Raw genomic sequence first — 23,069 nt, 5'->3', positions numbered from 1 at the left:
AGGGGTGATGTATATAAATACATCCTTCATCATCTGTACCTAGCTGAAGGGCAAATATCAATCCTGCGCTCTACATATAGATGCACAGTACCAAGTTGTGTATCTGTTACAGATACACAGATCTCTGGATTGCTGTATTCTCCAGACATCTGATTGGATATTATTATTATAATTATTCTTTTTGTGCTGACAGTTTATTCCCACTGACTTGGGTTGGTAAATAAAGTTACCTTTCAGCAGCCATGTACTTTTATTTGGTTTATAAATCTTCAATATCTTCTGCAGAGTCGTACGATGTAAGTAATACATGTGCTCTTTATCAGACGTTACCTGTTAGGTCCGTACGCTATTAAAGAGCTGTCAATTATTTTAAGCACGTAATAGAATATTCTTTGCTTTTGTATATAGCAAACGACCTGTCCACGGCAGATCCCAGTCAGCGCAACCACTGACTCGTCAGTATAGTATAGTTCCGTAATGTCTAGCGACCCATCTTAAGGACTAGTATTTTACTGTATTAAACTTTTTTCGTAATGGGCCACAAAAGATCTACAGCACTGTACATGAAAATGTCAGTAGTATCCAATACAAAGACAGCAACAAATAATCATACATTTTTTTAATACATTATTAAAATAAACCGATTACACACAGATAACTTAATCTACATTTCCAAGTTATTTACAGGGCAGTGAGAGTGATGGTAATGTTTAATGTGACCCAGGCTTGGGTTAGTGAAGCAGCCTAGAGGTACAGAGGGTGATGGAATAGTAGAAGGAGAACATGCGGAAGGAGGGCCCCGCTCCTGAGAGCTTACATCCTAAAGGGACGGGGAAAATATCTGGAAATGGATTATATAGAAAGAAGATAGTGATGATAATTTCAAGAACACAGACATGCACTTCCCACTACATTCACTGTGAGGAGCGCTGGTAAATAATGTAATGCTATGGGGAGGGTGCCAGCAAGGGGATGTATGTGTATATATTTTGGGTATGGTTACAAAAAAAAAAAGCATTAGTCCTATTAATTAGTCCCCAATCATTCTGGCCCATCGATCACAAACTACTGGCCTGTATACCTGTATGAATGTGCAGACACTTCAGTGAAAGATGTTTCAGTTTAGTTGCGTTGCACTATAAACGATTAGCACTCTTTTCTTTTTGTCAGCCCCCTCCATGCTATGTTGATTTGTGAATTTAATCAGTTGGCTGTGTTGTGAATATAAATATCCATGTGGTTCAGTGCCAATTGTTTTGATCTTATTGCTGAGGGCAGAGGAGACCTGGAATTTGGAGCAGTGTTCATACAGGCCCCTGGGCTTACCTGACAGGCTGGAGGAGATTTATCACTTCACTAGCAATGGTGGGACAGTCAGATATGTTGTAATTGGTTCACTCCGGGGTACAAACAACAAGTATAGTGCGTGCTGCCAAGTGTGAGGATTATCCTGCTCATAAAACTGGGGATAATATCACCAGTAAAGTCTCTATATATGTATGTATATGTGTGTGTGTGTGTGTGTGTGTGTGTGTGTAAACATTAGCACTAGGAACCTCCAAGGATCCGACACTTGCAAATGCTCGTTCTGTCCTCGGGCAGAAATAGCCGGGCCGCTCCATAGTGAAAGTTTACGGTTTTGTTTATCCCTTTTATGTTAAAAGCAAAGAGAGCATGTAAATGCAAAACACAATTGGACACTCTTTGGTTTTCCACTAGGGAACTGGAATCCACCGCATACACTTTCGGACAAATACTGCAGCGACCTGGCTGGATGCTCAGCGACAGAGCAATGACACAAACACACGGCAGTTCCTAGCACATCTAGGACACATTGTCACACAGCAGTGGCAGAAAAGAAAAAATGGTGCAAGATGGAATTGTCCTTGGGCTCACCCTACCTCCCACCCACCATTATGTTGGATCTTAAAAAGGAATCAAAAAATTGCGAGATCCGACAACGTAGCAATGACGTTTTGCCTCGTTTTCAAATCCAAAAAAGCACAAAGGTACCGAGGCGGCTCCGTACATGGATCTGCTAAGTTTAGGTATATTCGGTTCTCGGGAAACCGAGCCTGAGCATCTCTAGAGTAAATATGGCCCAGTAGTCGGAAATGGCTAAATATCATTCATCTTTTATTTAGCTGAGTGAAGAAAAACAAACTACATGATGTATAGCTTGTTCTGTTAATGACAGCGTTTCCTTAGATCTGCAGTCTTACTTTTCACCATGTTATTCTTGTGTTTGCTGTAGAATTATTCAATGACTTGACCTGGCCAAAATAATCATCTTGCCCAATAATAATTTGATTTGTAGGTATTTTGCAAAGGTAACTCTTGTTGGCCCAGTGTGTGTGTGTCTGCGCGCACGGTCATCGGCTTGCCCCTTGCAATCCAGCCATGTAGTCTGCCCAACAAACAACCATGATGGCATTATTGGTCTTTATGTGTGTGGTCTTGGCAGCCGACCAGACTTCTGCCGGTGGGACTCATTGCCCTGCTGACCTGATGGACACCTGACTGGCACCTGTCATTGGGTGCTCTGTCGCTAACACCTAATCAGCCGTTTATAACTGCAATTAATGAGATTGAAATACGAAGTGTTTATAAACTTTACGTCTGTCGCAGACAAAGTATTGTCGGTGTTGATGCATTAAACCAAAACCTATTTCTGTATATCCAATAAAGCCGTTTTAATGAGTTACCCTTCTCCCCTTTCAGGAGGGTCACTCCGTGTTGTGTGCAGCTATTTATAATGTAAAACACATTTGAGAGAGGAAGCAGATACCACCTAAAGGTCACTAATGAAACGAGCAGTGTTAATTGACAACTACTGTTAACACTTCATAGTTCTATTAAAAGACTAGTAACACAGCAAAACATCCATGTGATGTGGTCTGTAATTCCTGTGTGTTTGACCAGACATCACAGTAACACACGTAGGGGTTTCCTGACTGCCTTGCAGACCCTGGCATTCCTCCAGGTCAGTGTTCTCTGTCATCGTAGGCTTGGTTTTCAAAGAGGCTCTGCAGCAGCTGTTTACTCTGCGCAGATCAGGTGTAGGTTGTGCTGGTGAGGACTATGCAGACAGAGGAAGCCTGTCGCATGTCAGTGAGTGGCAGGAGCTGATGCACGGATAAGGTCGCTGGTTGTGGCCCTTCTGCTTACAGAGTGGGCATTGGCTCGAAGTCTCCCATGGTGGCTGAGAAGGAACAACCACTTTTACATTTACAATTTAACAAAACCGATAGCAGATATTTAAGAAGTATCTTTTTACAGCAGTTCTTTCTGCAAGACCAGGACTAAGATCCCTTGTATTATCACAGCTTTTTGTTTTGTTTGTTTGCGCACCCCCAACTTCCTGTCTGTAAGCAAAGGGAAGTTAAACTATGGAGCCAATACGAGCCTAAAGTGATTTATACCTGAGCACCGTACCTCGCAGTCGGCAAGCAAAGCAATGCACCATATCAAGTATCTTATTTTCTGTCTTAGTACGTTCATGTGTATGAACGATAGTTTATTAACCCAAAATTTATTTGGGAGACCTTAAGGAAAGACTTACTGATCCAAAAAGAGTATTACTTGAGGCACCTGGTCTGCTAGGCTTGAAACTCCTCCCATTTACACACAATAAACTTTTCATAGTTCTTGTTCATGTAATACAAAACCAGTGACCATCATGTATTGCTAGATGCTCTAACAGCTGGGTCAGAGACATGTTCTGAGAAAATGTGTTATACTGGTAGCACACGTTAGCCCATGATGGTCAAGCACCGCTTAATCACATTAAATGCTATGGTGGCAATGTCATCATTGTTTCTTATTTGTCCTATTTTTATTAAGCTTTTTATGTGTTTAAGGTGTGAAAAGCCCAACAAAAAAGAGGCTAGGGGTTAACGAGCCTTTAATTATCATTTTTTTTTACATATTGACAGTATTAGGGCGATTTGCACAGGTATAGACAACCAAAAAGAAGATGGCTTTCAGATTATATTTATTAGTTTAATACTATCCAAATATGCCTTTTTAGAAGTTAATTATTTTTGTGATTAGCATAACAATTAGCCTTTCGGTGAACAAGCTCTGGTATAATCGGCTCGCCTGAATGTTATTGTTAATGCCTAGTACTGACAGTAAACCACAGCCATGATGAATATATTAAGCCTAGTATATAGGGATCCCATGTGCTTAGTGCAGTTAATGTTGTATATGTTTAACCAGGAACAGTGTTTGGAAGTGTATAGGAAAGGTTGGTAGCTATGGTAAACTTCTTTCCAATTTAAAGGACCAGTAGACCTAAAAATGCACATTGCTTTATATAATACATATGTATTTTTCATAGTTTATGAATCTAATCAGAAGGAAGCAAACGGTGGATACACGTTTTCCTATGCACATCAGACATCCTGTCAGTAAGCCCGTTAATGCTGATACTATAATGCTTGATAAGAGGACAGTGGTTTGTCGTAGACTAGATAACAATGAGGCACTTCCGGCATATTACAGCACTTTAACGTACATATTTGTGTTATTTATAAGATGTCAGTGGTGCGAAGTGAACTCGGCTTATCGTTCTTGCCTGGGATGTGTCCCAAATATCTCCTATTAATACACATTCCCTCTGGTTAATGATAAACCAATGCTGGAGATAGTGAGGCAAAGCTGTGATTTTGTTCCCGTTCTGTGCAGTGATTTGGGTGGAATGCAGTACAAGTACGAACGTGCCTGTGGTATCATACCCAGCGCCGTGTCAAAAGACTTTCTGTTAGGACTTCAAATAGCTTGTCTGGCCAAATTATATTCTGGCAATATTCAACTTAGCGAAGAATGTAAGGCTAGCTGAGAAATACACTGTGCTCAAGGCCTGCTCCGTGTCTAGAAAGTGACCGAGTGCATTCATCAGAGAGAGCTGGCGTGTGTATAATCCCTGTATTGTGCGTGGCTGGTGAAAGCATGTCATTAATATAACGGAGCTGGCAAACCAGGGCTTTTATGCTATGCGGGGCCCAGTGGGCCCTTCAGGACGGTTGGGAGGTATGGAGCTGTAGTGGAACTAAACAATGTATTCATACTTGAAAATTTAAATTTTAAAATGTAGCTGTCCTTTAAAGATGATGATCATCACCATTATCAGTTATTTATATAGCGCCACTAATTCCGCAGCGCTGTACAGAGAACTCATTCACATCAGTCCCTGCCCCATTGGAGCTTAGTCTAAATTTCCTAATATAGACACACACAGAGAGGGAGAGAGACAGCAGCCAATTAACCTACTAGTATGTTTTTGGAGTGTGGGAGGAAACCGGAGCACCCGGAGGAAACCCACGAAAACAAGGGAAGAACACACAAACTCCACACAGATAAGGTCATGGTTGGGAATCGAACTCATGACCCCAGTGCTGTGAGGCAGAAGTGCTAGCCACTAGGCCACAGTGCTGCCCAAAGATATTTCAAAGAGTATTGTTATCGAATTGACCATTTTCTTGACGTTGCTTGGCATTCATTTCGTAGTAACCCACAGCGTTGACAAATATAAACTCTCTGTAAAATATGAATTCTGTGGGTGCATGGATGAAGTACAGAACACACCGTAGTTGTTAATTATTTTTAAATATTTTCCAGGGACTGTTACTGAACATAATGCTGTTTATTTGCATGTTCCATGCTCATGTTTAACAAATATTAACTTATAAAGCCCAGAGAATAATGACAGTGCGAGTTGCATTTAGTATACAAAACAACAAGAATTAGATAGATTCGATAGAAGCAGATAATCTATAAAAAAAACCAAACAGGGTGGAAACTTTCCAATGATACATTTTTAAAACCTGGGACTGTCCCTGAGAATTAGGGACAACCAGCAGCTATGGAGCAGGGAGGCTTTGAATGCACGTCTGCAACACTCGGTTATATCGAGGACAAAGTACAAGGTTTAGGTGTTCGTTTTCAACGGCCGTGTGTATGAGCCTTTAAGATGAAATGCAAGTTTTATAGTCTTCCATATATGGATTTTTATTTCATTTTTATTGAACTTAAAAATGTTTACAAGCCTATAATATACTATCTTTACCATACAGTTACATTCACACAGCTATTGACAACAAAAAAATAATGATCTTAACTGACTACTTCTGTTTTTCCTGGGTAAGGTATTTTAATGCTGAAAAGTTAGTCCTTCTGCTGTGTAAAACATTTGGAATAACAAGTAGCTGGACAATGTCTATATAGAAGTCGTCGGCCCAAGTCACGTGTTGTGAGTAATACGTTTGTTTATCAAGTTCAACCCTTCATGAATCAGAATGTGTCAATCCGGAAGAAAGCAAAAGAAAACCCAGTGGCCAATTTAGGCTCACAATGGGGGCTGATGATCAATTCCCTTTATAGCTACAAATTCTATTTCATGTAGGAGAAGCATCTAATGTATTATATTCTTTTTGAGTGAATTTGCCATCACCACCTCACGTAAGGAATTCCTTAGCTTAACCACCTTTTATGTCTGGGGCCCACTGGCCTATTACTGTGTGTCTTAATGCTAGTTAAAATACATGTAAAGCTAGTCTGTGCTGTGCATGCATTTTTAATGTGTTTAGACATCATTGTAGCTATAGATTATTATTCAGTTATTTATATAGCGCCACTAATTCCGCAGCGCTGTACAGAGAACTCACTCACATCAGTCCCTGCTTCATTGGAGCTTACAGTCTAAATTTCCTAACACACACACACGACAGTTTTGATATCAGACAATTAACCTACCAGTATATTTTTGGAGTGTGGGAGGAAACCAGAGCATCCGGAGGAAACCCACTGGGATTACATATAAACTACACGTATAAGGCCATAGTCGGGAATCGAACTCATGACCCCAGTGTTGTGAAGCAGAAGTGCTAACCACTAGGCCACTGTATAGAGCAATAGATGGATATCCTCCCCCAGTTGTTGAGCAATTTGATCGCATTGCAAACCCTCGAGCTCACCCTTTCACGTTCCTGTAGGACCCACTTTTCTACAATACCTAGAATTTGATGACTTGCAGCAGTTTTATTGCAGCCCCAATGGAATACAACTTCCAAAGTGTCTGACCCTCAGTCGTGTCATACGCAGCAAATAGGAGTTGACCACTGAATTGTTTTCATGTTACAATGATTTTGGCACTAGGCAATCAGGACTTTGTGCTTTGTGGCATCATTGTGTGGTTGGAAAGAGTGAATATTACTGCTGATGCTGCAAAATACTTGAAGTACATTTAAGAACTGGAAAGTTTTTAGAGACTGAGCGAACCTTTTTTTTTTTTTAGCCTTTTTTTTTTTTTTTTTTCAACAATCATTTTTATTATGGTTTTTCAATTAAGGTACACAGAAAACAGAAAGTAAAGTTAAGAACATATGGGGAAGGGAGGGGGAACTTGAAGGGGAGATTCAATACTAGGTGAATGGTTTTAATTATGACTACAGACGTTGTCTAGTATGTTTTGCAGCAGAAAAAGGTGCTTGATTTATACAGTATATGTAAATGTCATCATTTTGAATATATACTGCAGCAAGGCCATTAGATGGACTCTGTAGAACATAGGCATTTGAGCAATGTAAAGATTGTAGTGTTATATCTTTGGCTGCCTACAGCTGATCACTAGTGAAATCCACAAGGCACTCCGTTATCACTAGTCTATTAATCTGCATTTTTAGAAATATTGGTTCAGACAAGATGGCTGTCTCCACCGTGTACCTCTGACATTATTAGTGCCTAGACAGTTCATAGGCCCCATTTCCATGGATATTGGTTCTGCCAATTCTTTGATTCAATATATCATCATCATCTATTTATTTATATAGCGCCACTAATTCCGCAGCGCTGTACAGAGAACCCATTCACATCAGTCCCTGCCCCATTGGAGCTTACAATCTAAATTCCCTAACACAGAGAACCAGTATGTGTAAGTTAGGGCACTCTAAGGATATAGGTTTTATAAAACACTTTTAAAGTTTATTGGTATACATTATTTATATAACAATAGGATTTTCCATATCTCACAACATCCAAGAGGCTAGATGTACCCTCCAAGTTAGGTTAATTATTGACAGTGGAGAGGATAATCCCTTTACTAATTAGACACTGTGAATTGATAACCCTGTTAACGTTATTGACAGTACAAATCAAATCACTGTCACGCTCACTCTTCCTTACTAAGTAACAGTTTGGCCCAATAGTAGGTCCCTTACTGTGATATATCATTTCAATCTCTATTATGATATTATTATTTTAGGAAGAAGAAATAATTCGTTATACCTTTCTACACTATCGCTATACATTAACCATATATAGAAAGAGAGGACGGCGCGTACTAGCAGCCATATGCTAGTTTTATCAGTTTTTGACATTTCTGGTTATAGTTTATCATATACTCTTTTTAATATTTCACTGCTCTACACATTAATAAAAATGTACTATTAATTTTAATGTATACCAATAAACTTTAAAAGTGTTTTATAAAACCTATATCCTTAGAGTGCCCTAACTTACACATACTGGTTCTCTGTGTTTGTAAATATCTGTTACTATGTGTGGGAGCACCTCTTCTAGGACTGTTGCGTTCCAATAAATAATATCTGATAGACGTATTGGTACAAATAGCCATCTCCTGGTATGCAGAGGATATTCCTGGTGCGATATATGTGTTTTGTCTTTAATCTAAATTCCCTAACACACACACACACACACACACACACACACACACACACACGACGGGGTGAACATACAAACTCCACACAGATAAGGCCACGGTTGGGAATCAAACTCATAACCACAGTGCTGTGAGGTAGAAGTACTAACCACTGAGCCACCGTGCTGCCCATATCTTGCATCACCATTTATTTTATATATTTATTGGTTGATATTGACCTTTTTTCTCTCTGCTTCTCTCCCCCCATTGTACAGATTTTATTGAAAATGCGTATACCTCGTCAATCATCAGGAGGGACATCAAAGTCACTGTGGTGAATGAACATAATCTACAAAAAACCCACATTACAGTGTCGAAAAAGCGAAACTGGTTAAAGCAGAGCACTCACAAATATCTGGTAACGGATGATAATAAATCCAGTTATCAGACTTCTACCTGTTATCAAGTTGGGATGAAAGAATCTGAGCTCCAGCTGTCCAGTGCAGACAGAGATGTTTTCAGCAAAGCACAAGAGACTGAGACCGTCCCCCCGATTCCAGCGAGTCCTTTAGCTTCGCCCACCTGCGTCTCAGACCTCAGTGAAGACAATGACGCCGACGATGAAGGAGAGATTTGGTACAACCCAATCCCTGAAGACGATGATCCCTATGTCTGCCGTAACCCTTCATCTTCTCGGACGGTTTCTGAACCGGGTCACGACAGGCTTGAGGCCCCAGGGAAACCTGATTGTCTTCCAGGTCCAAGTGACCTTCTTCAGATGTCTCCTGCCAGTGAGAACACTGCAGATTTCTTGGATTGCACGGACTATAGCATGCAGCTGTGCAAGCAGACGTTTGTCTACAAGACCTCAGTAGGGCCAGTTCTAGAGGACATAACCGTGTACAGACCCCATGAGCCTGGTAAGTCGTCTGCTTTTCAATCATCTGCACTGTCAGTAGATATAACTTTGTTCCAACACTTTCCTCTAATTGCATGTGGGAAAATTGTCTCGTAAATGGAGGTTATGTAGGACATCTCTTCATATGATCATGTCCTGTGCCAAGCAAGCAGAGCAGTTTAACAAATATATAATATAGCAGCTGACTATCTTCTTGTCAGTTATTCAGACATTCATGTGAGTTTGTCTTGAGACTCGGAGCCAAGTCTGACGTGCGGTGCTTTGCCGGCACAGTGATGTCATTTGTGATTCCATTGGGTGAACAGTGGTCCAGCTGCCGAATGGAATGTGGTGGATTGCTGGGATTATACTGGCCACCAGATTCTGCCACGGACCTATCTTAATGTAGAGTTGCTCTAGATTTTCTTCAGGCTGTTGATGTTGGAGCTGCTGATGACCGAGCCTTGCGTATTGTGGTTTATGTGCAAATTCTAGAGCCTACTTTTGTCTTATACATATGGTAATTGTTATTAGCTGCTGTTACACCTTTTTGTTATTGAATATAGTTAGATATAGATTTTGTGAGTCCACTTAGGATGTCTGGTTACATGGGTATGTTTAGTTGCACGCAGGTTTGTCAGATGTCTGTCCTGTTAATCACTGTTGTTGCTCCTGAGAACATTAGGTGCTCACTGCTGGCCTTAAATGTTGCAGAATTGTAAATCAGAATCCAATAGGATTGTGTTTGGTGAGTCAGTCCCAGAGGCACGGGTATGAGGTCCATCTTCCGACTTGCTCGAAGGAAACATGTGGATAATTTGCATTGCATTCCAGTGGTTTGGCCTGAATGTCTGCAAATTGCTGACAGGTGGAGATGTTGAGTGATCAGAGAAACCATCTGACTGCAGAATGTGGCCAGCTTCATAATACAGAAAGTACAAGTAGAGATTGTACAACATGGTATATATTTATCACTGTTCCAGTCCATGCACGGCAAATTGTAGCAGAAAACTACAACAGAAAGGAGCCATGTTGGTACACCCACCACTTCTGGGGATTAATGAGCCGGGGAAGGGGCCACTGTGTTCTCTATAGTCATTTTAATTATTTTTCTTTGGACGGTTTTGTAGTCTAGTAAAACAAATTTACTTTCTTGATACGATTCTAACACAGAGCATTTGCTTATGTGGCTGTGAAATGTCATCTCTGTTGCCTAAACATATTCCTGACACACAATCTGCATCTATTTGCTAATGTGTTTCTTTCAGCGATGAAAACACTGGAGATTTTCTGCACGTAAAACAGAGGCTTTATACACAGGCTGCTCGGACCAATCTGAGCTGGTTTTAGTTTACTGTACGGTGTGCGAGTCACTTGGTGTGCGCTGTACGGTGTGCGAGTCACTTGGTGTACGCTGTACGGTGTGCGAGTCACTTGGTGTACGCTGTACGGTGTGCGAGTCACTTGGTGTACGCTGTACGGCGTGTGAGTCACTTGGTGTGTGCTGTACGGTGTGTGAGTCACTTGGTGTACGGTGTGCGAGTCATTTGGTGTACGCTGTACGGTGTGTGAGTCACTTGGTGTGCGCTGTACGGTGTGTGAGTCACTTGGTGTACGCTGTACGGTGTGTGTCACTTGGTGTACGCTGTACGGTGTGCGAGTCATTTGGTGTACGCTGTACGGTGTGTGAGTCACTTGGTGTGCGCTGTACGGTGTGTGAGTCACTTGGTGTGCGCTGTACGGTGTGTGAGTCACTTGGTGTACGCTGTGCGGTGTGTGAGTCACTTGGTGTGCGCTGTACGGTGTGTGAGTCACTTGGTGTGCGCTGTACGGTGTGTGAGTCACTTGGTGTGCGCTGTACGGTGTGTGAGTCACTTGGTGTACGCTGTGCGGTGTGTGAGTCACTTGGTGTACGCTGTGCGGTGTGTGAGTCACTTGGTGTACGCTGTGCGGTGTGTGAGTCACTTGGTGTGCGCTGTACGGTGTGTGAGTCACTTGGTGTGCGCTGTACGGTGTGTGAGTCACTTGGTGTACGCTGTACGGTGTGTGAGTCACTTGGTGTGCGCTGTACGGTGTGTGAGTCACTTGGTGTGCGCTGTACGGTGTGTGAGTCACTTGGTGTGCGCTGTACGGTGTGTGAGTCACTTGGTGTGCGCTGTACGGTGTGTGAGTCACTTGGTGTGCGCTGTACGGTGTGTGAGTCACTTGGTGTGCGCTGTACGGTGTGTGAGTCACTTGGTGTGCGCTGTACGGTGTGTGAGTCACTTGGTGTGCGCTGTACGGTGTGTGAGTCACTTGGTGTGCGCTGTACGGTGTGTGAGTCACTTGGTGTGCGCTGTACGGTGTGTGAGCCACTTGGTGTGCGCTGTACGGTGTGTGAGCCACTTGGTGTGCGCTGTACGGTGTGCGAGTCACTTGGTGTACGCTGTACGGTGTGCGAGTCACTTGGTGTGCGCTGTACGGTGTGCGAGTCACTTGGTGTACGCTGTACGGTGTGCGAGTCACTTGGTGTGCGCTGTACGGTGTGTGAGTCACTTGGTGTACGCTTTCCCTATGTATTGTACTGGCGCAATGAAAGATCTGAATGTTCTATCAGCGCAGAGAGTGACTGCTGGTCCGATGTGACATTGTTGGGGTGGGGATCAGAGAGGTTTAGGAGCCAGAGGATACAAATATACTTTGGTGAGGCGATAATATGAGTGGGCCGCTGTCCGTAAGTTGGGGAGCGGAGGAGAGCAGACGACGCTGATAATTCACAGGTCTGTGATCTATTCGCTATATGTGTATACATAATGTGTACTTATATAGGGAAACACTATAATAGGCGTAAAGATGGTTCATTCATCCTAGAAGAAGTAAAAACTCTTTCCTTCCTGTCGTCTGTTTTCTAATAAAATCTGGAAAGGCCCCAGTATAGGTTAAGACTGGGCTTGGCTTATTAGAGCGCCTGATATCTGGTTTTCTGTAGTTGTGCTGTATGAGAAGGAGCTTTGTCCTCGCTGCTAAATAGTCCGTCTGTGACGTGAGAGCCCTCCCTCCATAAATAGAGGTTATGTGAGCATTCAGCCATCTCCAAGAATTCATTTAAATCTTGTTTGTTTACTAGAAATGCTCAATCTATGTTGTGCACCTTTCTGTATTATCTCACTCTTAGTTTCTCCTAATAATCCTCTTGTACAGTATCTTAGATCCACCTCGGTATATGTTGACACTGTATCCATATTTATGTCTTTGTAATAAGCAGCTTTTCTTTTGTCAGAATCCATTCCAGGTCGCTCTTAAATCTTTTTCCATATCAAATATATATATATATATATATATATATATATATATATCATTTTTTTTTTTTTTTATTTATTGGGCTGTTTTGCACATTACTTTATCAGAGTATCGCAGACACACACACACACACACACACACACACACACACACACACACACACACACACACACACACACACACACACACACACACACACACACACACACACACCCCAATGCTCCATTCACACCCCTGCCCAGGGTCACTGTCTAAGTCAATGTCAAACTCCAGTGCTGACTTTGTCCATGTGACCCACTGGTTCTGTCCGGCTTTTAGTAAGTGCTGGAGCTGCAATGAGCCGGTTGCTTCTCTGCCCCAGCGTGTTACAGAAACACAATACATCCCTCTCTCTTCCTTTGCTTTATTTGTAATATTTCAGTATAATGTCTCAGATGTCTGCTCATCACATTGTGCCTCTCTTTATCTTACATTATAGTATATTTTATACACAATGTAGTCGTCATCATCCGACGGGCATTGCTGTCTGTGCCCGGCAGTCAGTCTGTGCCCACAAGTGCTCCGTTTGCTGCCAGTTCGGTCTAAAGCTGCCTAGTTGTATCTCAGACTCACAAGATCTAGGTATGGGCACCCTGAGAATGCAGCTAGTCTCTGCACTGACAGCTGTGATAAGCCGGGTGATTTGTGAGGTTGTTCTGTCTGTCCCATACATTTCTCTGTGTCTGCAGAAGCTGTTATCAGTTAAAGGTGGTAGTGAAAGATTTGTGTGTCTTGCTCAATCTAATCCCTGAAATGTATAATATATAGTGCTTGCAGCATGGCCAGAGATATGTGCTCTGCCAGTGGACAGCAGGGAGAGATACCATTTGTCTGTGTAGCAGAATAATATAGCAGTGTTGTTGTAGGATAAGAAAACACACACACTGCTTTAACTTGTCCAGTATTTGCCGTTTAACATTCTAAAGGATTGGACTGTGCACTTTTAAATGTTGCAACTGTGTGATTAACGTTGTAACAGCTCCAACATAACTTAATATTTCGATAACATAATTTGTAATCCGTAAAATAATTTAATGGAAAATTAACCTCAACGTGGAAGGAAGGCAAATAATGGAACTCTACTCAGCGGTAAACTCTGCAAGCAGATTGAGCAGAACCGTGACAGACACTAGGTAAAGTCTTATAGCAAAAATATTTTATACGTTTATTCCTTAATTTTTAGATTAGACAAATATTGAGGAAAATGGCAAGAAAAATTGATTCAGAGCCCATTTAATGCTAGAACCATAAATGTTCTGAATTAATGTGTTCGGTGCTTGAGAAGGAAAACTCTAATTTACTTGTGTTCTTTTCCAGGTCCGGGCGTTCACAGTGTTTCGAAGGCTAATTTAGCTGCCCCAACTGACTTTTCCCCTCCTTGCAGTCCCAACCCATTGAAAAAAGGAGGCAGCATTAATTGGTCTCTCCCAGATAAAATTAAATCCCCAAGGACAGTCCGGAAACTGTCTATGAAAATGAAAAAGTTGCCAGAGCTCAGCAGAAAGCTGAGTGTCAAAGGGACGTCAAACCACGCGAGCTCTGAACAGTCGTCTTCCACCTCTAAACGAAACTGCCAGGATGTAAGCCATGCAGCGCCGCTATCCCCTGCCGGACAGGCAGCCGCCGCCAGTAGAAATGTAATCAGCCGCTACCACCTCGATAGCAGCGTGTCTTCTAGCTACAAGAAGAAAAGTTCAGGCACTTCCAAATCCTCAAGTAAGGGGGGTTACCTCAGTGATGGAGACTCCCCCGAACTTATAGCCAAGTCTGGTAAACATGGGGCGGAGAGTAGGTCTACAAAGGGAAAAGAGTCCCTTTCAAGTAACAACGCAAAGTCGGACTTGGATATCGACGCGTTTCGACACTACAGCTTTTCCGATCAACCCAAGTGTTTTCAGTATGTTTCAGGACTAATGAGTGTCCATTTTTATGGGGCGGAGGATTTAAAACCACCTAAAATAGACTCAAAGGATGTGTTTTGTGCTATACAGGTCGATTCTGTGAATAAAGCCAGAACTGCCCTGCTGACCTGTAGGACTTCCTTTCTAGGCATGGATCACACGTTTAACATCGAACTCGAAAATGCCCAGCACTTGAAACTCGTTGTGTTTCGTTGGGATCCAACCCACAAGAAAAACCGAGTTTGCTGCCACGGGACAGTTATTCTGCCTGCACTTTTTAGGGTCACAAAAGCCCATCAGTTGGCTGTTAAATTGGAGCCTCGCGGTTTGATCTATGCAAAGCTGAGTCTCATGGAGCAGTGGGAGAACTCCTCCGACCGCCTGGGAGTGGACCGCGAGCCGGTGATATTTGGGGTCGATGCGCGGCAGGTTGTTGAGAAAGAAAATGCAGGATTAATGGTTCCACTTCTCATGGAAAAATGTATTGTGGAGATTGAAAAGAGGGGCTGCCAGGTACGGTCTTCCGTTCATTGTCTCCGTTAAATGACTTGTGGGGTTTTAATATCACAAACAAATAGCAAAGAAAATTGTGTAGCAACTTGTGAAATGACACAGATTTGTTTGTGCTCTTAGAGACATTATATCTGTTAATTTAAAAAAATAACGAGTGCATAGGGGGCAGTACATGCCGTATTTATTTCTAAGATGTCTTCTAGAGTTGACCTGACCATGAATAGATCTTTTCCATCCATACCGTACTAGCCATTGGCAGAGAAAAAAAAAACCTTGTGTCTCAAATGTCTGGAAATCGACAAAGGAGAAAGATCCAGCAGGCATTCTAGTAGTTTAAACTAAAAAATTCACTCACTGATTGGTAAATATATGATTAGTGACTATCGTATTCTCTAAATGACCCTGTCACTATAATATGTGCGGCAGTATTATCTGGGCTGTTCCTTCTCGACCGTATCTTCTGGTTAATTATCTGTTATCTTGTTTTATTGTCTGCCGTGAGTTATATGTACTTTATTAAACCAATCAATGCTGTTCATTGTAGGGATGGTGGCTCCAATCTTATGCCATGGGTTGTATATTAAAGATGGGCAGAGAAAAGAATCCTTAGTGTACTAAGGACATTGTACAACTGTTGTTTCACAATTACATGGTTTACCCAGTTGTCCGTTTGTTAAAATGTACACACAGCATCTTGTGAACTGGAGCAATAGTCATTAGCACGCAGCCTATCTGCAGATCTCTCCTCATCTGTCAGTATTTGGCCATAGACTCATCTGAGAACTGCAATAAAATTGTCATGACAATCTTTTCATTAATGATCCCATACCTTGGTCTGCCTTCCCGTGATCATCTCACACACAAGTGTTTACACAGGGGAATATTGATGGCTTCTGATTTAACACCTGCCAGGTGTTCCAGAGCAGGCAAAGCTGTCCTTGTACACAAATGTTTGCAGATATCATCCCCCCGGGGTGCTTGGTTACTGGGTGACCGTCCTCAGACACAGCCGTTTAAGGTTCAAAGTCTGTTTAAACACTTGTGTTGTTTTCTTAGCTGGATAGTGTCCTTGTGTATCCTAGCAATTTGTGAATGTCTAGGTATTGGCTATTTCGAAATGGTCATGTGGGAGGGGGGGGGGGGATCTTTGCAAATATATTCTCAATTAATGCGTGCCCTTTTAAAATCACATTTTATTATGCAGCTTGCCCATGTGTCCTGACTTTACCAGAAAGAGAATTTGTCTTTAGAGGCATTTATCCATAAATTAGAATCCCGTGTAGATTATGATTATTATTTATTTAGAGATGTGTAATTTTATAGGGATATCGGTCTACTTAGTGTACTGCAAAATATAGTTCTGGGATTTATTTTCTAGTTATGCTAGTTGCCATATTCATTAAGCTTACATTCTACATGTCATGCACAGTTCTGTGTTATGAACCACAGAGATTTTTTATTTTATATATATATATTTATGTTGTAGAGCAGGTGGCTTGTAGTATCTCTGCACCTGGTGTAAGAGCATTTGTTCCTGGTGACAGATTACCGTGTGATGAGTTGTGTTCTCGGAGTTATCACCTGGTCCCAGTCTGTCCTATAGCGGAAGCCACAGTCCTCGTATCATGTCCAGAGTGCACAACTAGCCGGTGACCTGAAGCTGGCGTATGAACCAGACTCAAAATATCATCTAGTGTTTGTGTATTTTGTGTTTATATTTGTACGGTCAATGTATATAACACTTCACAGTAATATGTAATCTTCTTGTTAGTGCTGTTAAAAGATAGTAATTCAATGTATGGATAGTTCATCTGATGTGAAGAAGGCTAAGAATCACACATCGGCATTTGCAATGTGTCTTTTCAATTCATGTTACTGTACATAATGCTCTGGGTTTAATATGCATTTAGATGCATTCATCATCATCATCACCATTTATTTATATAGCGCCACTAATTCCGCAGCGCTGTACAGAGAACTCACTCACATCAGTCCCTGCCCCATTGGGGCTTACAGTCTAAATTTCCTAACATATACACACACACACACACACACACACACACACACACACACACACACACACACACACACACACACACACACACACACACACACACACTAGGGCCAATTAACCTACCAGTATATTTTTGGAGTGTGGGAGGAAACTGGAGCACCTGGAGGAAACTCACGCAAACACGGGGAGAACATACAAACTCCACACACATAAGGCCATGATCGGGAATTGAACTCATGACCCCAGTGCTGTAAAGCAGAAGTGCTAATCACTGAGCCACTGTGCTGCCCAATCAATCTTTGTTTTTAGCTTGCATCTGTGCCACATCATGTGAGAATGGTTCTTAGTAGCATCTCATTCCGGTTACGACGCGCTCCCACTGAGGTTAATGTCATTTTTAAACTACAGTGATCTATGTAATGAAGAAAACGCACTGCAGTGCCAGCTAAGTGCATGTAGAACGCAAATGTGTACTACCACATTTGGTACAACCCTACTAGGTGTATTACAATTCTGCATTTAATATGCATTTCTAACTTCAGACTGTATGTAGCCTTAGTTTGTAACAGTGTAATGTACATTCCTGTTTGTTATTTTGTGCTGCAGGTGGTGGGGCTGTACAGACTGTGCGGCTCTGCGGCTGTGAAGAAAGAATTGCGGGAGGCGTTTGAGAGGGACAGTAAAGCGGTCAGACTGTGCGAGAGTGAATACCCAGACATCAATGTTATAACAGGTAATGAAACGTAACGGTGAGGCTTGATGAGCGGCCGTGCAGAGAAGTGTGGTCATGTTGCCCATAGTTCTAAAACGTCTTGTGACCGGTTTCATGTAACCCAGAGAAGGATCTTTAATAGTATTAGTTATTATATAGCACCAACATATTCCGCAGCTATATTAAGAGCTATATTCATGGACTGTACGCTAGTGGATCTTCCTCTCCACAGGAGCTCACATACCAGGATCTGCACAGGTGTCTTTGTACTGACAAGGGGAGAACATACAAACTCCACATGGATGGCACCTTGTTCGGAATTGAACCCAAGGCCCCAGCGCAGGGAGGCAGCCGTGCTAACTAGATAGAAACTGAGGACGATGTACTAAAGGGTCCAAATCACACAGCTCACCGAGAAATACTTCATTAAATCTCTCCTGCCGAGCACTGTGCTTGGGGAGTTTGTGTCACTTTATAACCCTCAGTTTTGAGCACCTGTTACTTATACATTGAGTGACTTTCTGTGCATTAATGACTTGTGTAATATATAAAACAAAAGCAGAGCAATAGGGCTCTTGATTATTACAGTTTTGCTAGGATGCTGTCCACCCCTTACATAGGCCAAGACCATCCCTTTCTCCCCTAGTAGAAAAGAGGGGGAACCCCTGGAAACTGTCATGAAGGGGAGACGGGTCCTGGATAACACTACTTTTATACTCTGGGAAAACATATGTTAGGCTTCAGTATAGAGAGCTATTAATTACTGCACATTAGTGTATTACAGAGGCCGTAGATCTGCACGTGGGCCTGCAGACCTGTGATATCTGTTACCGTGCAGGCTGGAAGGGAGTTGTGACCGTCGGATACGTAGATCCAAATAAGATCAAAAAAGAAACTATATTAATGTTCCTGGGGTCTTTAAGAGTGGGGGCTTTGAATTTAACAAGACCACTTCTTTCATTTCAACATAATCTATATAGGTTTTATTATGCCTAGACTATTCTAAGCTACCCTATCAATGTTTCCGTGCATCTAGGGGCCTGTGTTGGGTTCTAAAGATAATTTTTTAAACCATTTCATTATGTAGACTGAGTATCGTCACGTTTGTTCCCCTCAGATCTGGGATTTATCCAGATATAACACATTCTTTGGGATCTAGATTTGTTCTGAAATGAAACATTTTAGGGATAAGTGACTAATTCCAATTGAACCCCACTCTCTCTCAGCTTGTGGCACCCTTAGGGTCCCCATAATTGTTTCAAGGCACCCATAAGCCAAAATAAATACTAAGTAGTAGTCCCCTGACTCACTTACCACCCCTTGTGCGGCACCCCCAGCCCCCCGTCAGATTGCCGCGGCACCCTCAGCCCCACGTGAGATTTCCGTCCATGGCAAAATGTGTATATTATGTTGACATCTTTGTGGTGCTTGTGTGATATCGCACTAGTTCTGCATTCCCCAGAGTGGGTGCTTATGTGCACATTTTCTTTAATTTAATTTCCTCTGTACAGGCATAAAATCTCTACACATGGGCATTTTATTAATGTCATGTAAATTTTGCTGCCACTTTGTACAGCCCCAGCTGATGGCCTGGTCACAGGGGCCGTCATTGTACTCAGCAGATAACTATGTACAGGCCAACAGGTCATCTGCTGACCGGGCTTACCATGCCCCAAGTTATCTAAATTATTCAGGACGGATCATTTCCTGGCAGAGTGCCACGTGCATGGCGGGGTCGAGCGACAACATCTCTTTCAGGGGGTTACTCCAAGTTTACGCATCAAGTGTACAAATCTGTTTGTATTTCTTTCTTGCCGGAGGTGTGTGTGTGTGTTTGCTGTGTGTGCGTAGATGATTAGACCATCTGCTGGTTACGGCGGGGGGCTCATAGTTGTGCCGTTTCATCATGTCTGTCTTCATCCATGTGAATTTGATTCCAAGTAAAGCATGTCATACACTTAACAGTTCACTGACTCTGAAAAATGAGGAATTAATGAAGTGGATGGCTCTTTTTGCTTGCTGTCTAAATCTGTTTTGCGTGGAAGAGAATGCAGCAGGGAAGGCGGCGGCCTGGCAGCGAGGGTCCGACAAGCTTAAATCTAGAAAAAATAACCCGGGACCTGGAACAGAGCTAATTTAGCAGCTAGCTTGCAGGAGGATTAGCAGAGGGCAAAGGGCATCCCCCAATTCCTACAATATTTCTTTGTCAAGGGATTAACGAGGTAAAAGTCACTAGAAGAGGAATTGAGAAATGAAAGAATGACACTTTGTATTGTTCATCTAGGAAAGTAATTATTGTTTAATTTGGCTCCAATACTGTGCATTCCCTGCATGCCTACCACAAATTCAGCCTTTTCTGTTGCCCAGAAATTGCTGCTGTTCTGGGGATTGTTATGACTGTAGGACCATTTGCACTTTCATTTATTGCATTGTAAAGTCAGTTGGCGATACATTATATCTTAATTAGAAGTAGGTTTTTGTTTGACTTTAATTGATCTGTAAATGTTCCCTATAACATATGGAGATTTATTTCTGCAAAGGTTTGTTTATTAATACAAGTTAAATCTGCCATTATGAAACGTCTCAATAAAACAGCGCCACCCAATGGCCATAGTTATATTTTAAAAAAACAAAGACTAAAATGTTTGACTATTGATTAAAGCATTTCAACGCTGCAGTGCAGCCTTGTATTACGGACTAATACAGTAAATATTTAAAATCCAGTGTAAGGGTCATTTTTGTACAATATTGAATAGTTGTTGGACACAATGTCTGATTAGTGTATGACGGCATCTGCCCTTTCACTATTTACAGAATAATCCCAAAGAATACAGGAGGAGCGGGTATATAGGCTGCCTCCCACGGTCCCATGTTTGTGATATCAGTGCTGTACAGTTAAGGCGGTGGACTATGCCTATTAAATAGCACGTGAGCACTGTAGGCAGTAAATCCACTGATGCGTACGCTGAATGAGGTGTAGTCTCTCTTCAGCAGCAAGAGCCCAATAGATATGAATTTATCAAGGTGACCAAGTATTCCACCACCTTTGTCTGCACCCTATCAAAATTCAATCTGATTGGACTAGGTGTTGGAAGACCAGGACGAAGGATTATTCATGGCTGCTTGTGTGTGGTCATTGTTCAACCCAGAAATGCTTTGTTGGGTGACAAATCTGGTCACAGATTTGGTTATTCGGCTGTTGTAAAACAAGCTGATCCCTAACAATAATCTGATTGGATCATTACCGGGAATAGTGATCATCTTCCAATTGCTTTAATGGGCTCCAACGAATCTGGAAGGCGATATGGTGGCTCAGCCTACGGTTCTGGATTTCGGCAACATACATGACTCGACACTTTGGCAGAGATGATAGGCTCGGCCCGTGCTTAACCGGTATAACCAGTAATTACCACTTCTTGTCTGTCCCAGTTTTGTCAGCAATGTTCCTTCCTGGACAGAATACGGTCTTCTATACTGAAACCCTTCATTTATGTTCTGTTCTTCGTGCTGGGGTATGACACAGACACAAGCGACTGGAGACTCGTCAGTGATAAAGTCTAGTGCGAGGTCCTCTGTGTATACAGGTCTCCAAATAGTCCTTCTAGCCTCATTGTATATAACCTGTATCCAGAAGGCTCTTATCTCTCTGCTTGTGCATTTGTTGAGCCTTCTGGTAGAGAGCGTTCTTATGGAGAAGAGAATGGTCTCACTGCAAAGACTTTCTTATGGGGATGGCTCCTGATTTTTCTCCCCGTGACCACATTCAGTAAAGTAACAAGTCTTCCTTTGTTTTAAAGCAAACACAGATGGTATTTCTGTCATGCATTTGGGGATTAGCAGTTCTAACTTGGCAATCATACCTCCAGCTAACGAAATAGAGGCCTTTTAATAGATTGACTTCCTGTTGGTAATTTTATTTCTTGGCAGCTGTCAGCCCAGAGACACACACACAGCCTTTTCTTCTAGCAGTAAAAATGAAATGTACAAGGCTTGGTGTGACACAATACAGCTGCTGAGTTATAGAGCTGTGAGGGTGTTAGAAGGAGATACAGTTGTGTGTTATAACCCTGGGGCGTTACAATCCACAACGGCATCTGGCCTGGAGCCAGTGGTTGGGTCTATTTGAAAGACATTGTTTTAGATCACATTGTATCCAAACATTTTAGTTCACACTCTTTCTTACAAGGTAGCCTAAGTATCTATTCATGTCTAACAACAATTGTCTTATATTGTCCATTATGTCTATAAATGTGCTTATTAAACAACTGCTAATACCTATAGACACTTACCAAGTACCTGTTTAGGTCTATCAATGCTTATCAGCTACTCTCTTAGGTCTATAAATGCTCAGCAAGTTCTGCTTCTGTTTGTAAATGTTATTACTTACCAATAAAGTATATTGTTGTTTTGAGTTTAATGCCATCGGCTGTTGCACCCTTTCTATATAACATATCACATGTTGAGAGATTGTTCACTTGTAACCAGGGAGAGTTCATGTAAATAAATTACACGTACATACATGTTAAGGTGTTTCTTTAGTAGACTAAATGAACTAGTAATGCTTTATTCCACATATGAATGCATGTTTTTAATATATATATCTCTTTATCTGTCTAGTAATGTTGGTAACCCCTGTATTTTATGTATTTTGTGCATTGTCATAGACTTGCTGGTCTATGTTGACTTTACTTGGCTAATATACAGTTAGCTTGACATCTTGTGTAATATAAAATATGCCTATTACAGGGTGCATTGTAGGGTTTGTACCCTGGCTGAGCTATGTTAGGATTGGAACTGAAGACAGGGGCTACAATTGTGCTTGTAACATGACTTGAAAATCAAAAACTAAAACAAGTATCATAGTTATTACAGAGTTGCCAGATAGCCTCATTAATAGATTTACTGCCTGTCTGTACCGAGTGTAGTTGTCTTGGGCTGTCTGCTGTTGGCATTACCCAGACACAATGAATGCATAATCATCATCAGCTATTTATATAGCACCACTAAGTCTGCAGCGCTGTACAGAGAACTCGCACATGCATTTTGCATGTTGG

At 41.9% G+C, this 23,069-nt stretch overlaps 1 protein-coding gene across 1 annotated transcript in view; it reads left to right on the top strand.

Annotated features, from left to right (window-relative positions):
- Positions 1–23,069, top strand: part of SYDE2 (synapse defective Rho GTPase homolog 2) — a 38,159-nt gene that overhangs the window by 5,682 nt on the left and 9,408 nt on the right. The window contains exons 2-4 of the mRNA XM_075182016.1: positions 8,935–9,579; positions 14,193–15,289; positions 17,910–18,036. Coding sequence (XP_075038117.1) covers positions 8,935–9,579; positions 14,193–15,289; positions 17,910–18,036 — 1,869 coding nt within the window. The remainder of the gene's footprint in view (positions 1–8,934; positions 9,580–14,192; positions 15,290–17,909; positions 18,037–23,069) is intronic.

This window comes from Mixophyes fleayi, chromosome 8 (genome assembly GCF_038048845.1).
Source record: "Mixophyes fleayi isolate aMixFle1 chromosome 8, aMixFle1.hap1, whole genome shotgun sequence".
Classification (NCBI taxonomy): Eukaryota; Metazoa; Chordata; class Amphibia; order Anura; family Limnodynastidae; genus Mixophyes; species Mixophyes fleayi.
Note: the sequence above shows the minus strand (reverse complement) of the source record. Positions and strands in the feature narration are given on the sequence as shown.